Source organism: Talpa occidentalis, unplaced genomic scaffold, assembly GCF_014898055.3.
Source record: "Talpa occidentalis isolate TD23 unplaced genomic scaffold, MPIMG_talOcc4v2.1 talOcc4.8, whole genome shotgun sequence".
In the NCBI taxonomy this organism is placed as follows: Eukaryota; Metazoa; Chordata; class Mammalia; order Eulipotyphla; family Talpidae; genus Talpa; species Talpa occidentalis.
In genome coordinates this window covers 69,895,043-69,910,993 of record NW_023605194.1, presented here as the reverse complement: position 1 = coordinate 69,910,993, position 15,951 = coordinate 69,895,043, and the positions used below count along the sequence as shown (strand labels likewise).

General features: G+C 57.8%; 1 protein-coding gene across 2 annotated transcripts; it reads right to left on the bottom strand.

Moving 5' to 3' along the window:
• Positions 1-249: 249 nt before the first annotated feature.
• On the bottom strand, positions 250-10,675 carry BATF3 (basic leucine zipper ATF-like transcription factor 3). 2 transcript variants are annotated; one of them, XM_037496233.2, is made up of 3 exons: positions 10,598-10,675; positions 8,111-8,215; positions 250-695 (listed from the first exon to the last, which is right to left on the bottom strand). In XM_037496233.2, the coding sequence occupies exons 1-3, from the start codon at positions 10,673-10,675 to the stop codon at positions 510-512; spliced, it is 369 nt and encodes a 122-aa protein (XP_037352130.1). In that variant the 3' UTR covers positions 250-509. The 2 variants fall into 2 exon arrangements, with proteins under 2 accessions (XP_037352130.1, XP_054546436.1); XM_054690461.1 differs by lacking the exon at positions 250-695 and adding an exon at positions 969-1,456.
• Positions 10,676-15,951: the final 5,276 nt, after the last annotated feature.

Below are 15,951 nucleotides of genomic sequence, written 5' to 3'. Positions count from 1 at the left end.
GAAAACCAGCCCCAGGGGGCAGCCCAGCAGGAGAGAATGCCACGCCCACAGCCCCTGCTGGGAGGCGGGGAAGCCCTGCTGGCCTTGGCTTTGAGGGGCCCTATGTGCCCACCTAGTATAGACATGGCTGTGTGGAGGATAAGTGGGAGGAGGGGGCCAGGGGCCACTGGACACCCCTGAGAGTCAGAGGTGAACTATGAGGGAAGAGGTGGCTGTCAGGTGCCTCTAATGTTGAAGAATTCAGCCAGGGGGGAGATAATAACCATCTTTATTATTCAAATTCTAGAGGAAATGGTTCTGCATAGTAGCAGAACCTGCTAGCTGCCAAAGTGGGTCCCTGTTTGACTCCTGAGCCGGGTCCCCAATCTGATGCCGTGGGGAAGTGAGGCTGTGCCCATCTGCTGGGGACAAGGTGGGGTACCATGGGGGGGCCCTGCACGAGGACTGGAGGGCGCCTCCTCCAGGTGAGCGCCCGAGGCTTTCTGAGGGCACAGAGGCCACTCTGGGCCTCATCTGGGCAGGCAGCCAGCCACGGGGTCTGGCCGTGGCGGGGGTGCGAAGTTCAGGGGGCACAGCAGCAGCGGGCACATCTTCTCGTGCTCCTTCAGCGCCTCGCTCAGGTGCTTCAGCTCATCCCGCAGCTTCCCGATCTCCCTGCGCAGCCCGGCGTTCTCCTGCTCTAGGCACTCGTACTCCTGGGAAGGAGAGGGGCCAATCAGCGCTGCACCTGTCCCCAGCCCATACCCTGCCCCCTCCTCTACTCCTGTTTGTTTACTTGCTTCACGTCTCTTCCAGCAGGGGATGGTGGCGGGCAGGGCCTTGTGCCCCAGGTGGCCTCGCCCAGGCACCACTCAGAAGGAATACAGTCTTGCCTTGCTCTGAGAAGAGCGTCCCGAGAAGCGCGTCACTGGGCCATTTGGAGCTTGTGTCAAGGCTGCAGCGTGATCACACAGAGCTGGACAGTGCTGCCTATTGGGGCACCGTCCCCTGTGTGGCCCACATTTTACACAGCATAATCAAGTGACGTGTGCCTGTGAAGCACTATCTTGAGTGTACAATTCGATGAGTCTTAGAAATGGAAACAACTACGTTGATCGAGACCCAGCATATTTCTGTGCCTGGAAGGTCCCTTCCAGCCTCTCAGTAGCAGCCTCCTCACCCCCACTTGCCGATCTGCTTTCTGCTTTCTGAAGGTCTCTGTAGGGCTCCCAGGTAAGACCCAGCACCCGGAACAGTGCTGGAACAGAACCGGTGTTTGTTGATGGCACCAGTGAAGCAGTGGAGACATCCCCGCCGTGGCTTCAATCCAACACTCCACTGTCAAGTTTCCATTAAACCCAGGTTGAAAGAGGCTAAGAACCAGGGGTGCAGGAACCCCTCCACTTCGCGGTTCTAGATGATATGGAATCTTCCCGAAGCTATTGTAGCCGGACAGCCACTCCTCATCTCTTCTGAGCTGCTCTGTGAATTAGTTCCTCTTTGCACTGATCCAAAATCTCTCTCTCTCCTTCAAACTCCCCTACGGGCTTGGTTCCACCTTATGGAACCACACCGAGTAAATTCAATACTCTTTCAACAGCACAGTTCTTAAAATGTGAGGAGATGGCCCCACACCACTTCCCCTTAGGTGTTCTCTGGGCTCAGCTGAGCTCCTAGAGCTTCTCGTTCCCTCCTGCAGGCCTCCCCGACACACATTCTACACGGCCAGGATCTCTGAGAAAATTCATTCCCGAAGGCAGGGCCAATCCTGAGGTCCTGCTTGGCAGAGGCCACCCCTTCCCACGCTGCTTCTCTGTTGAGCTCGGCTGAACTCAGGGCCACAGCGGCAGGGCCGAGCTTAAAGGTGGGTTTCATATCCCTCCCCTGAGGCTCTTGAATCTCCACTGTGTGGGCTCAGGGGTTCAAGACCCCACCACAAGAAGCAGTGTGAACTTGGTGGGCCAGATGTCTTGTCCTCATCTGCTCTGTCCCCTCCATGGCAGGTCCCACGGCCCAGCAACAGACACCCTCTCGCAGCCGACATCCCGATGAAGAGCCTGCTGTCTGCAGCCATTTCTTGGTGATTCACCCAGTCAGGCTTTGCGTGCAGCTCACACTTCCTGTGCTGGGAACCCGACCTATGACCCCTCACCTCTTCTCTCTTAATTAACAAGTTGATTTTTTAAGAACTATCATTTTTAAAATGTCTGATCTTACAGCCCCTGGGGGCACATGCAAATCCTCAACCTGCCCCTTGGCTAATGCTGTTCTCTGGGCGGCATTCCTCCTTTGCCGATATAGGCCCAGCTCAAGCCCACCACCTCCAGGAAGCCTTCCCTGACCACAGTCCCTATGGGAGGACCTCTCTCGTTATGTGTTCTGTTCAGCCTGGCGGCATGTGCTGCAGTGCCTACCTCAAACAAGGTCCCTCCCCAAAAAGCAGACATACAGAACTAGGGGTCTCTGCACAACACACATCTCCCCTGCACCCTGCCTGCCGGGCCAGTCCTCCTGGCTCTTCTACCACTGCCTACTTCTTCTCGCCCCCCTCTCTGAGCACCTTCCTCCTCAGAACAAAGGGTCTAGGTGGGCGGCTGCCCAGGCCCCCGGGCCACTGCTCTCTGCCTCACCCTCAGGCTCAGTGGCCCAGGTCCCCTCACACCTCAACCTCCCAACCCCCCAGCCCTGCCTCCCCGGCTCCGCCCCCAGCCTGCCCTGCCCACTGCTCTCTGGCTCCCAACACTGGTCCTGGGCCAGAACTTCCAACCCAAGAAGCTCTCCATGGGCAAGAAGGGGTATGGGTGGGACATGGTGTGGGGGCCTAGGCATCCTGGGAACCGCCTGCAGCCACAGGGAGGTGGTGGCTGTGTGGAGTGTAGGCATACACAGCACATGTCACACACACACACACCCCAGCCACCCGCAACTGGACATGCTCTTCATGTCCAAGGACTCGGAGACTCTGCAGTTTCCCATGTGCTTTTGTTAACCTGATTCCAAGAACCGCGAGGTATCTCCATGAACAGAATATTCCAAAGTGCCTTCCACAGCCCGCTGGATGGGTTTGGGCAACTCGCCAGAGCGCTTGCTTTACCCAGCCGCCCAGCCTTCCTGAGGCTCCACGGTTCCCCGGGCCAGCTCAGCAAGGCTGTGCAGGCCCCACAGGCCACCGTGGCCCCAGGCACCCGTGGCCCCTGCCGCCCTCACCACAGGGACTTTCTTTCTCTTCTGAGATTTAAGGCTCACGCATGAATCCACAGGGGGCTTATGTCCAGCACAGGGAATAGAGGACAGAAGCAAGATCTTCTGCAGCACGACCAGGACTGTGAAGGCAGAAGAGCAGCGGGTGCTGGGGTGGGGGCTGCCACAGAGGTCAGAGAGCACGGAGGGGACAAGGGAGAGAAGAAGGCCACGTCCTCCTGAGAGAAACCAGCTGGGCCAGACATGTGAGAAGCAAGCAGAGACGCTTGGATGTTCCCAGAGAGATGCCCCGCCGTGCTCACACCTCTGGGTCTCGATCAGCTGACCCAGGAGGTCTTGGGGTCATCAGGCTGCCTTCCCTGAGTGGGCACTGGTCAGGGCAGTCACAAAGCAGAGCCCTAACTCCCCGGTGGTGCAGCGGTTGAACGCTGGACTGTGAAGCCTGTGAAGCTGCCCGAAGCCTCTGCAGCGCCGGTTTGATCCCTGGCCACCAGTGAGGGTCCCACATGGCACGCAGACCTCTCCTGCAGCGCCCGCTGCTCCCCTCAGCAGTGTACCTCGGTCCTTCTGCCTGCTCTGCTCCCTGCTCTGGCTCTGGTGAATTCTCTCACCCTCCCGCACTTGTGACTGTACCCAGTGCTTGTATAAATAAATAAATAAATCTTTAAAACAAAACAAAACAAAAAAAAAGCAAAGCCCTAAAACCAGAGGTGGGGAAATCACCGCAACCCCAGTGTGCCCCGCAAACAGGTGCCAAGGTGACTCTGGACTGGGGTGCTCTGCATAGCCCCCAGGAACACGGGAGCACCTGGACAGGGGAGGGGGTTATGCTGCATCTAGTGGGCAGAGACAGGCCCTACAGTGCCCTGGGTCCCCACCACCCAAGTGCCAGCCCTGCCCAGGGGGAGAGACTGCTCTGTGCATCTGAAAGAGGCTGGCTGGGGTTGAGGGGTCGTCTGGGGGTGCTGGGGACACAGAGCATCTCCGAGGGGGAGGAAGGGACCTGGAGCTGGTAAAGACACAAAGGATGCGGGTTCCAGGGACCAGAGAAAGAAATGAGGAGAGAAAAGCCCTCGGAGGAAACGCCCCACAGTGACCCCATTTCAGGAGCGAGAAAGCCAGACTCGGCCAGCCCCGCGCTGCTCCGCGGCCACGCAGGCGGGGGCCCTCCTGACCGCAGCTGGGCGACACGACGCGACGCGACGCTCTGGCAGTGGCCGAAGTTCGGCTTGGGCTGGGCGGGCCAGGTCCCGTTTCCCCACTGGCCCCCATCTATTCCTTCGCCTGATGCCCCAATGCTTCCCAGCAGCGGCTGTGAGTGAGCGTCACAGTTTCTAAACTGGGGAGGGACGAAGCATTTCTCTTAGAATTTTCAATATCTGGCAAAACCGTGGTCTCAGACACCACAATCATATTGCCCAAGAAATGTGTCAGTTTGTGACATTTGGGGTTCCCAAGATGGCACAGCTGCCTTCCTTTTCTGACTCAAAATTCTTTCTCATTCTTACGCTTTGGGGGGCCCAGCCTGAGCCAATCTTGCTTGCTTCTGAGCCCTCTCCCAGGGCGTCCCAGGCTCCCTCTGTGATCATGGACTCGGGGGGCGTGTGTGAGTTCAGAGATGAGTGGGGTCAAAACCCCACGGTCAGCACGTGGAGGGAGGCCTTGAAAGCACAGAGCCACACCTCTCCCCACCACGGTCTTTCTTCCCTGCGGAAGCTCTGCTGCAAGGGAGCCCATCTACCTTTGGCCGCAACCCCTCTCCTCCAGGAAAGTCCCACCTTCACCCACAGCCCAGACTTTGGACTTGGGGAACCTGGTGGCAGGGGCAGTGGCCAGGGTGCTCGAGAGCTGGGGTCAGAGGAGGGTTTCCAGGGCATTGGAGGACAGGTGTGCGTGAGCAAGGTGGCAGGGAGAGGTCTGGGATTTTAAACATGTTCTGCTCTAAATACCCCCCCTGCATGGTATTCCAGAAGGGCCATACCCTCTGAGATACATGACCAGTCTCACCCCTAGCTGGGGGAGTGAGCGAGGCCTTCATGGCGCTGTCCATGTGCCGAGGGCTCCTGTGAGTGCCCTAATTCCAGACCAGGAGAAGGTTCTGAACACCATGTCCAGTTCCAAATGTGGCCTGATGGGCCAGGGGCCCAAGGGGCTTTCTTCTGGGGCCCCTAGCTGGGTGCCAGGTGCTCTCACTCGCCCGAGCACTCTCCACCCCACTTCCCAGCGGACATCCTGGCCTCATGGGCACATTTCTTTTTGTTGACCACGCAGAGCCTGGGCTGGAGGGAGGCGTGGACCAGTAAGGGCTGGCGGTTGCTGCCTCTCATCTATGCAAGTCTGGGTGCCTAAGCCCCTCCCTGACATCTCCCCAGATGCTGCATGGAGCTAGCGACAGCTTTGGGGTCTGCACGAGGTGGGCACCACTGCCCTGGCCTCCAGGCCCCTGTGCTTCTCAACCACACCAACCTCGCCTGACACCCTGCCAGTGGGGCCGGCTCTGGGCCACTCCAAGCCCCATACACAGGAGTGGGATGTGTGGCTTCCAGAGGACATCCCATCTCTGGGAAGGCCAGGGAGCCCCCAGACCCTACCCAGTGCTCAGCAGGATTGGAAGGGGTTAAGGAGGTACCCCCACCTCCTGGGATCTAGCGTCAGAGCCAAGTGACAGGAATGGAGGGAAAGCAACTTCTTTTAACACCGTGAAATATTCCAGGGGCATTTCTGCTCCTTGTGCATTGAGCGGAACAAAGGCCCTACCAAGCCCCGCAAGCCTGTGGCTATGTCACCGCACATGGCAAGAGGCCAAGAAGGGACACACAAGAGCTGAACCTTGTGATGGGAGGTTGCCCCGGACTGTGCAGACCGGCTAGGGTCTTCAGATGCCACAAAAGGAGTCAAGGGCTCGGGGGGTGGGGGGTGCTGATGGAGATGGGGCCAGGGAAAGCAGCTGACAAAGACACAACTTGGGGGACAGGCCCAGGCCCGCAGAAGCCTCTAGAAGCTGGGAAGGCCAGCAGACACACTCTCTCGAACCTCCCCAAGGAAGCCAGCCTGTGGACACCTAGATTCTACCCTGTGAGGCCCATTTCAAATGCAACACTAAATGGCAAGAGTAAATCTATGTTCCTTGACGCTGCTGCCGAGGTCATCATGGTTGGGCCCCTGAGATGCCATCCTCGGACACCCTGTGCTTCCAAGAAGAGGGGCGGGGCCTCACGCCACGGGGTCGAGGCCAGTGCCTGCCCACAACAGGGCTCGGGAGGCCTTTGTGCGGTGAAGCTACAGGACCTCGCTCTAGGAAAGGCCTTGTCCAGACAGGCAGTCACCACTACAGGCAAGGCTGCTCCGGACTGACCACCCAGTGTCCTCCGGTGTTTCTGGCACTAACACTCCTGTGTGAGCTAGAAGCTTCTTGAGGGAGGGGCCCTGCTGTGGTCCGAAGGGGCTGCCATGTCCCCTGGGACGCAGGGACCGGGAGCCAGGAGCACAGCTGCCGGACAAGGGAAGGGAGAAAGGAGGCCACGGGCCTCGCGCTTCCTCTGTGGAAATTTTAAAGAACCAAGAAAGGCAGGAAAGACCTCCCTGGCCAAGTCTGAGGACCTTCTTTCCAGGAGAAGGTCTGACATGGTGATCTCGGCCACACCGTGGACCTCCCTGCTCCAGGAGAAGGTCTGACATGGTGATCTCGGCCACACCGTGGACCTGTGGCAGCAAGTCACCTGCCCTGAGAGCTTATGTCGCTCCCCCCCATACCCCACGGGAACTCCTGTGCCAGGGCCTCCCCCCGCCGGGTGCTGTGAGGGCAGCATGTGTGAGGATGGTGCCGGAGAGCCGAACTAGAACCCTCAGTGCCTCTGCCCGGCTGTGCAAAGCCAGGGCTTGGGCTGTCCAGCCCCCTTCCCCTCGAGGGGGCTCCCTTTCCCTGAGATTGTGCAGAAGGGAAACGCTGCTGAACGGGATTTTTGCAAGCGCCCCAGGTTATTTGCACCCTAGCAGCCCTCCGGGACCCCCCAGGAGCCTGAGCAGACGCTGGAGACCTGGGACAGGATGGAGGGCTCATCCCTGAGAGCCATCAGCACTGGAGCTGACATGGGGAGAATAGGCCGGAGATGAAACCCCTGACCGAGGGCGGCCAGCACCCCTAGTCCACAGCGCACCTAAGGAACAGACAGAGAAACTGCAGAAAACTGTGGTGAGGAAAGCCGGGAGGAGCGAGAAAGATGGTATTTGAGAAGAAATGAAAGAGGAGAGGTCTTCAAAAGGGGAGGGCGATGGTGTCAGATGCCCCATCCGGCAGAGACCCCGGGCCAGAGAGAGGGGTGACCCTGCCCGGTGGAGCGCTTCTGTGGGAAGTGTGTGTGCATGTGTGTGCATGTGTGAGAAGGAACATGAGTGTATGGGTGTGCATGTAAGGGTTTGTGAGTGTGAGCAGATGTGTGCATGTGAGTGTATGAGTGTGTGAGTGTGCAAGTGTGTATGAGTGTCTGAGAGAAAAAGACTGAGCATGTGTATGTGAGCATGTGTATGAAAGTGAGGGTTTGTGAGTGAAAGTGTGAGCATTAGTGTGAGTTGTGAGATTGTGGTGTTTGTATTAGTGTGAGTGTGTGTGAGTGCACATGTGTGACTGAGAGTGAGTGTGTGCAGGTGTGCGTGGCGTGCCTGTGGGGGCCAGGTGGGAACAGCATGGAGGACAGGGGGCTGGGCCCTTAGCGCAGAGAGAGGGCAGCAGCCTGCGAGGGAACCAGCCTCGGAGGTTGGTTTGTTTTATACACTTGCTTGTGAGCAGTGTCCAGCGGTGAGGGAGGCTGGGAGATGCCAGGAGGGAGCTCACCCGGCGGGCAGCCGAGGGGTGAGTGTGGGCGTCCTAGAGACTGCAGGTGACCACAGGGCCACCCGGGCCAGAGGGCAGCAGCCGTGACAGCCATCTCACCTCATGGAGCTTGTCTGCCTTCTGGGTCTGCTTCTTCCGACTTCTCTGTGCAGCGACACGGTTCTTCTCTCTCCGCCGGACCTTCCTGTCATCATCCTCAGGGCTCTGCGGGGCACACGGCCAGGCATGAGGAGGGGCCCTCACCCCAACCCTCTCCTCTGGCATCACCATTGGGGCCCTGCTTCACAGCAGCCACTGCAGTGTGGGTGGCACCTCTGGAGGCACAGAGGCCCCCCCAGCACCCCCTGAACTGGGCCACGCCCAGCCTTCCTCCCCAAGACCACCCACAGGCTATGCCGCGTCTGCCTGTTAAAGGATGAGGAAGAAGAAACTCCAAGAGGTTCAGAAACTGCCCCCAGGTACCAGCTCCTCAGTGGGGAGTGGGAAGTGGAACTCAGGTCTCGGGGCCCCCAACGGATGGGGGGACCTTCACCCACCTCCACCCACCTCCACCCACAGGGCGTGTGCCTAGAAGAGCTGCCATGTCAACCCCCTTCAGAGAGAGGGAGCAGCAGAGGCATCACCCTGGAACCTTCTCGGTCCGGCTCCCACCTCTGCACGCAGGCGCCTCTGATACTAAGTGCGAATCACACACACGTTGCATCAGGCCACCACCCCCGCCACACCCCCCGCGGCCCCAGGGCCACTCCAGTAGGCGCATCTGAACAACGCTTGACTGCCAGTTTCCTTCAACAGGTCAGAGCGAATCAGAAAGCAAATGTGTGGTGTCTCTTGAAAGTTCTCGGCTGCGTGTGGGATTGACCAAACCTGAGAGAGGCAGGCGGGAAAATGACCACCCCTGCAAAACCACTTTGCTCGGTGACCGAAAACACAGGGAAGTGGGCAGCGTTCGCTTCCTGGGCCCGGTGAGAAGATTCTGAGGGGCAGCATCGTGGGGCGGGGGCCCTAGTTCATGGGGTCCAAGCCCAGGAATGCCACTCAATTGTCTGTCACTATTCGGGAAAAGCAAGTGTGGATAACGTGGTCTTGCATTCCAAATAAGAGACACACCTCGAGGGAGACCAGGTGAGGCATTTTCAGCCCATGCAGCTAGCAATAGAGAAGAATAAATAGTCTATATAAAAATAACATAAAAACAGGAGCGGCCTGGAGAGGGGTTAATGGAACAGGCATGCAGAGACCAGTGTAGTCTTCCAGAGGCAGGGAAGTCGTGGTCCACAGAACCAGAACACGTCGTGGGGGCTGGGCGGAGGGTGGACTGCAGCTGGAGGGTCACCCAGGCCGGTGCTCCCTCTTACAGTCAGTACGGCCTTGGGGAAATGACTTCAATTCTCTGAGTTTTCAGTTTTCTTATTTCACGTTAGGTGTGACTTGGTCATTATGCCCATGATTCTTACCTGTGTGCCCACGTGCCAGGCACTGGGGAGAGACACAGGCCCTGGACACAGGGTCACAGATCTTTAACCATTGCTGGGACGGGTGTAGATAAAACGGGATTAGATCCCGGAGCTGCCAGGGTGCCCTCAGTAGCCCCTGTTACAGTTGCTCTTTGGGGCTTGCCCGAAAATCATACCACTTTGTTCCCCAACAGCAAGGGCACAGGGGCAGCCTGCCCCCGCCCCTCTACCCTGGACTCATCATCTCTCACAGGGCACACCCCACCAGCCAGCAGAAACATGTGATCAAGACAAAAAAGGGGGGCAAAGAGTAGGGATCCTCAAATAATACTGACCACATCTCATCTAGTGCACATACATCACCAGGCGGATTTACTAGACTCATTTCACAGGTGGGGAAACTGAGGTTTGTTGACCTCAAGCAAAGACTGAGCCTGTGTGTGGCAAAGCCCAAGTCCCAGCTGGGATGAGTGTGTTCTCGGGGGTAACACTACCTGCCAGGGGGCACCCCACGAAAAAACTCGCCAGAAAGCAGCTGAGTGGGTGCCCCCAGGGCACCGCACCTTCCTGACTAAGTTGTAAATGTGACCGGGATGGCACCGGTGGACTGGAGAGACCTGGGGTTTCCAGCGGCACTGGTGTGGAGTCCACCCTCTGTGGGGGGAGCCCCTCGCACCTCTACGCTGACCAGGCCGAGTTCCCCATTTGGCAGCAGCAGGAGGAGGTAGAGCTATCCCCTCTCCACGCCCTGGGCTCCACTAGGAGGCCAAGGAAGGGCCGCAAGCACAGGGACGGCGGGCCACCCAAGCGGGGGGAGGGGGGGGCGCCCACGTGCAGGGGAGCAAGGACATGCGGGCCCAGCAAGGGACATGGGCACCTTAGAGTCCCTCCAACCAGGGCACGGCAGCCGGATCCCCATCTCGAATGCCCCGGGCACCACGCGTAAAGGGGGAGGGGAGGTGCAGAGGCGCAGACCGGTCCCCGGAAGGCCCTTGCGCCCCCACACCAGCGCCTCTCCCGCTCCCGCAGCGCCTTCAGCCCTGCGCTCAGCAGTCACCCGACACCCACTCTTCGCGCACCCGGCACCCCCATCCCGCCTCCCCACGCCCCTCCGGGAGCTCGTCTCTACCTGTGGCGGCGGCTGGTTCCCTGGCGCCCCGACGCTCCTCTGCAGTACTCCGCCGGCGGCCGGGAGCCCCTGCGACATGCCGGGCGCGACGCCGGCCGCACGCCCAGCCGCGCCGCGCAGCCGGGAGGGGGAGCGGCCCGGGGCCCTAGCCCTGCAAGCCCGCGCTGCCTAGAGGTGTCCGCCGGGACCCCGCATCCCGCCCGCACCTGCCACGCGCGCCCCGCCCCTCGGCTCCCGCTCTCCGGCGCCCGCTCCCCGCCGGCTGACCCCACCCGGCCGCCGCCGTCTCCCCGACGCACGTCCGCCCCGCCCCGACGCCGCCTCTCCCCGCCCTCCCGCCGCACCTCGGGGTCCCGGATCCCACCCCGGAGGCTTTCCGGGGGGGCCCCGGCGCTTCATAGAAGTCACGTGGCGGCTCCGAAACTCCGGAGGGAAAGCGCAGCCCACCTACGAGAGGCGCCGCCGGGCCGCTGGGGGTCGGGGAGGCGCGGCGCGGCTTTTGGGGTCCTCCGACGCCCTCGGAGAACTGGGGGTGAGAAACACAAGTGGGTGGTTTGGGGTTGGTGGTTTTTTCCCGGTCCCATCGCTACATCTGCCTGCGCATCGGCCCTGCCTCCACAGCTCAGGGGTCACAGTCCCCGGGGACTTTCTCCGCGCGCCCCGCCCCCGTCCCCACTCTCACCCCTGCGCGGCCGCGGCCCGGCCCTCCGCACGGGCCAGGCGGGGAGGGACCTCGCGCTACCCAGGCCCGGGGCGCACCCGGAGACGCGCGGGCGCCCCGGGGTCTTTTTGCCAGGAGAACCTTCTCTACAGTTCCTCGGCCCCCGCCCCCAGGCCGTGGGAGGGAGCGCGGCGGGGCGGCCGGGAGGTGAATTCCCTTGGAAGAGGCCGGGGAAGGGAGGTTGTCAGGACTGAAGTGGTGACTGGGCTGCCCGGAGAGGAAATCTGCCCCGTGGACGTCACCACAGACAGACGCGGGGATCTGGACCCCAGATCCTTTTCCTTTTCCAAGATTAAAGCGCCAGATGCGGTGCCTGTGGGTGAGGACGGCGCCTTCTCCAGCTGAGCTGCGAGCGGACACGGCGCCTTCCTCCACCCGCCTGCCGGTTAAAAGATGCAAAGCCAAGCCGCGCGCTGCAGGGTCGCGGCGGAGAAAACAGCGAGCGGTTTCGAGCCTGTGGTCGGCTGTTACCGGCGAGGGGAAAGAAGAGGCGACCGCGACCTCGGCGGGGCGGGTGGGAACCGGCCGGGGGCGCAGACGTCGGAGCGCGTGCGGGCGCTGGAACCGTCGGGCTCGTGCGCGGCCGCGCGCATCCGGGGGCCCCTGGGACGCCCAGCCTGGGGCCCGCGCCCCTCCGCGGGGATCTCTGGCGCGCGCACAGCTCCCGGAGCCGGCTGGGTCAACCTGGCCGCCGCCCGAGGCCAAGCGCGAGGGTGGGGCTGGGTGTGGTGCTTGGAGGGCTGGAACCGCTGCGCCGGGCGGAGGTCTCCGCCTCGGGTCGGGCAGGGGGTCGCGGAGGGATGAGGGTGGACACAGGCTTTCGAGCCGCGCCCCACGCCATCACCCCATCACCCCATCCCGGCCCCACGGCCGAGCACCGGGCTCTCACTGGCTCGCTCCATTTATCTCCTCAATCTCCCGGTTTCTCTGCTCATCCCCGGGGCTCTTTTGCATCCCGCCTTGCCCACAAGCGTGCCCAGTGAGTCTGCGGTGGATCAGCTGAAAGCCCCTGACTTGCAAACGTAGGACGCTGAGAAGGCGGGAAAACCTGTGGCTCTCGGGCTTTCAGAAGCGCGCGGGTTCCGCAGAGCTGCTGACGTCGAAAGGTCACGGTGAAAACACCCCGGGCATTTGGAGCACCACCTCCCTTCATCCTGGGGGTGCGGACAGCACCACATTCCACATAAGTCACAGGGGCCCCTTGTAGCTGGCTCCTCGGGAGCCTGGGATTGCCCCCCCACACACACACACCCAGCACACAGAACAGACCCCGAACCACCGTCTGCCCTCATTCAAGGGGTTCTTCAAATACGTTGAGAAGGAACAGTTGACTACCTAGCATTAGCGAACAGGTCAATTTGACCTAAATATGCTACATGAAAATGCGTGGCTTAATTTAACATTAAAAATCAAGGAGATAAAGCGGGATAAAGTCCTTTATTAGAGCTCTGGAATAAGACAAGCCCAAGAGGGGTTGTCTTTGGGGTTCCCAAGGGGGTCCCACCATAGACGAGATCACAGGGGAAAGAGCTGAGCTAGATCAGAATGTGAAATAGCGCTGGGTGACAACATCCGCAGAGATTGAGAACAGATGGTGAAAGTAGTCACAGTAAATATGATAAAGGTTTAAAGTCTCAGCTGTACATAGAGTCCATGAAAAGACAAAAGGAAAATAGAGAGCCTCTCACAGGTACTACATCACATGAACTGGCATTTCCCAGCCAAGTACAGAATCAAGAAATAGATATAGGAAAACACCTGTCAAAGCAAGAGACCATGTAAAATGTTACATTAGCAGAATAAAAAGTGGTCATCAATGCTGGTGAGAGTAGGTGAAATTGGTACTTTCTTTCACAAGCATCACTGTAAATTGGGACAAATCTACTGGAAAGCAATTTTATTTTAACTTTCAAGGCAAGACTTCTGACTTAGCTTTTTCACTTCTGGAAAGTCATCCTAGGAATATCATTGAAAAGACAAAAGGAAAAAAATTAGATGCACTAAAAGTTGACACTAATGTTTTTAAGAGCAGAAAAAATTGTCAGCAAAATATATCCAGTTATGGGTAAGTGTGCAAATAAAACATGATGGGCAAGCACTGGAACACCGCCCATCTTTAAAACAAGCATGTGCATGGATTTGCCACATGGGAGACTTATTGGATATAAAGTAAAGTGAGAAAAAAATCAGGGAACATGAGCTACCAGCGCAACAAGTTTGTTAACGCATCCGTAATACCTCTGTACTATGCCCTGCAGAAGTGGTTAAGTTGGCCAATTCTGTGCCACAATTAAAAAAAAGGAGAAGAAGAAGCATGTGCAAATGAGAAAGGACGAGGATAGAATACACTAAGGTGCTGTTTTTTCTGTCCAGGTGGAGAGACTCCAATAGTGACCTTCACTTGTCTGTTTAAACTTTTTTTTTAATGCTTTATTGGGGCCTCCCTGGTGGCTCAGGCGTTAAGACGCAACAGATGAAGCTATCCACAGCCTCTGGGACACGAGCTCGATCCCAGGCCCGATCCCGGGCCAGGGAGCCACCCACATGGTGCAGTAGATCTCTCCTGCTCCCCGCTGCTCCCCTCAGCAGTGGATCTCAGTGGATCCGCCTGTTCTGTTCCCTACTCTGTCTCTGGGGAATCCTCTCACCCCCACACCTCTGGCCTGTACCCCAGTTCTTGTATGCATAAATAATCTATAAAATAAAATAAAATGCTTATTGACACCTTAAAGCATTTTGTTCTTAGATGTGACCCTGCCTGCCGCTGCGCCCTTTTGTCACTCCAAAATGCCAATGCTTCTCTGCCCAAGGGGCAGCCCTAATAACAGCCTGTTTTCTTGACTTCCAGTTATTATTTCTGATTCATTGTTTTCTCTGGAAGTCAGAGGAGAAAGAAAAATTAAAATGAAGAATAAGTAAACAAGCACAAGCATTTCAAATGTCCCTATTTCCCTTCTCCTTTTTCTTTCTCTTTGCATGTTTTCCTTTGAACTGGAGAGAGAAATGATAGAATATGTTTGGTAATTTCCTTGAACTGCCACAGTGACCCTGGACCTCGTCTTTGGGAATGGGGAGGAGGGCAGGAGTGTCACAGTTCAGCGAGTGAATCCTTTGATGATTCATTTCACAAGAAAACAATTGCCTAAATGCTAGAAAACCCTGTTCCTTTCCACCTTTGCTCTTCTCTTTTAGGGAAACTGACCTTCCAGTCACTGTCTAGCCTTGCTCTTTCACAGAAGGTGGCCCTGGGGCTGGGGGGCTGGGGGACTGCAGAGAGGGGGGCTTGAGGCAGAGTCTGGAGAGTTCACCAGAGAGGAAGCAGGTTTCCCTGAAGAAAGCCAGAGAGGGGCCAATGACATCCCGTCCAGTCTGGGCTGCCGGCACAACCCCTGGGAGGGTGCTGGACCCTGCCAGAAACTGTGGGCAGCTAGAGTTTAGTAAAGAAGGGCTGCAAACCAAGAGGTAAAGTCAAAGGGGCCAGGGGCCAGGTCATGGGTCGAGCAGTGCCATGGAGACTGTGGGTTCCTACCCAAGTGCGGGAGGACCGGTGGGCTCTGAGCAGAGGTGTGGGGGCGTGGGACATGGGTATCTGCAGGGTTGCAACAGAGGAGGGCAGGATGCCAGCTGGGAGGTGTTGCCAGGTGTTGTCTGGCACCCCTGAGCCAAGCCCAGGGCCCCGCACTGGCACCTGCCCCTTTCCAGGCTCAGGAAATGTAGACAGGGGTGGCAAGTTGCAATGAAATTCACAAAAGTAGGATACTTTAACTCTAGAGGGTTAAGATTGTGGTCTCTTTCCCCCACAACTTGCCCTCAGTCCCTTGGTGTCTGGGGCTATTGGCCCAGCTCTAGGCCCCGGGACCTGGCGGAGGCACATGTAGACATTGGGGTACACATGTGGTTTGCGTCATCTCTGGCTCCAGTCATGCTGTGGCTGCTGACTGGCTCCCAGGAGCATCCTGTGCCTGTTGGGCTGACCAGCCTGACAAGGGTCGTGTCATCTAGACCTGAGTTTCCCCACCTGCCTCCCATTCTGTCGGTGCTGCCTCAAAACACTGACCTCTCCTGCCGGGACAGAACCCATCACTCGGCTCCTACAGCTACTAAGGGACCTCAAAGGATTTTGTTTTTAGTGGGAGCAGCAAATCCCATAAAGCCTGAATGTGCCATTTTAACCCTATTTGGAAATATGTTCTGGAACATTTTCTAGAAAGGAAAGTACAGACTGCTGTTGGTTTGTACAGAAAGGTCACCATCCTCTGATCTCCAAGTTCGTTTCAGTGTTAAAGAATAAGAGGAAAAGCACATTAAAAAAATAATAATAAAACAAAACTAATGACATGTAGAAAAGGAGATAAAGGAAAGCAATTAAAACCAAAAGAAATTGAAAAAAAAACAACAATAGAAATTGTTCTCATGTCACCAAGGAAATCATCACAAATTCAAGGCTATTCTTAGGCTACACCTGGATAAAGAAGCAATCGTTCACTCAGAGGAAAAGATGAATGTCAACGGGATGGGTGGACAGACTTTGGACTCTAGCGATCAGTGATAAGGATGCGCGGGTCACAGAAAGAGAATGAATGACATCCAAGGGCCTGCTGAGCTTACTAAAAACATCCTGGCCCTGCTGAGA

What these genes read in the sequence shown, in the direction of transcription:
- BATF3 (XM_054690461.1), bottom strand. Translation starts at nt 10,675, where the DNA reads ATGTCGCAGGGGCTCCCGGCCGCCGGCGGAGTACTGCAGAGGAGCGTC. An exon ending in GGAACCAGCCGCCGCCACAG is followed by an intron (nt 8,216 to 10,597) that starts GTAGAGACGAGC and finishes TGTGCCCCGCAG; the next exon opens with AGCCCTGAGGATGATGACAG. An exon ending in AGGCAGACAAGCTCCATGAG is followed by an intron (nt 1,457 to 8,110) that starts GTGAGATGGCTG and finishes TTCACAGAGCAG; the next exon opens with CTCAGAAGAGATGAGGAGTG.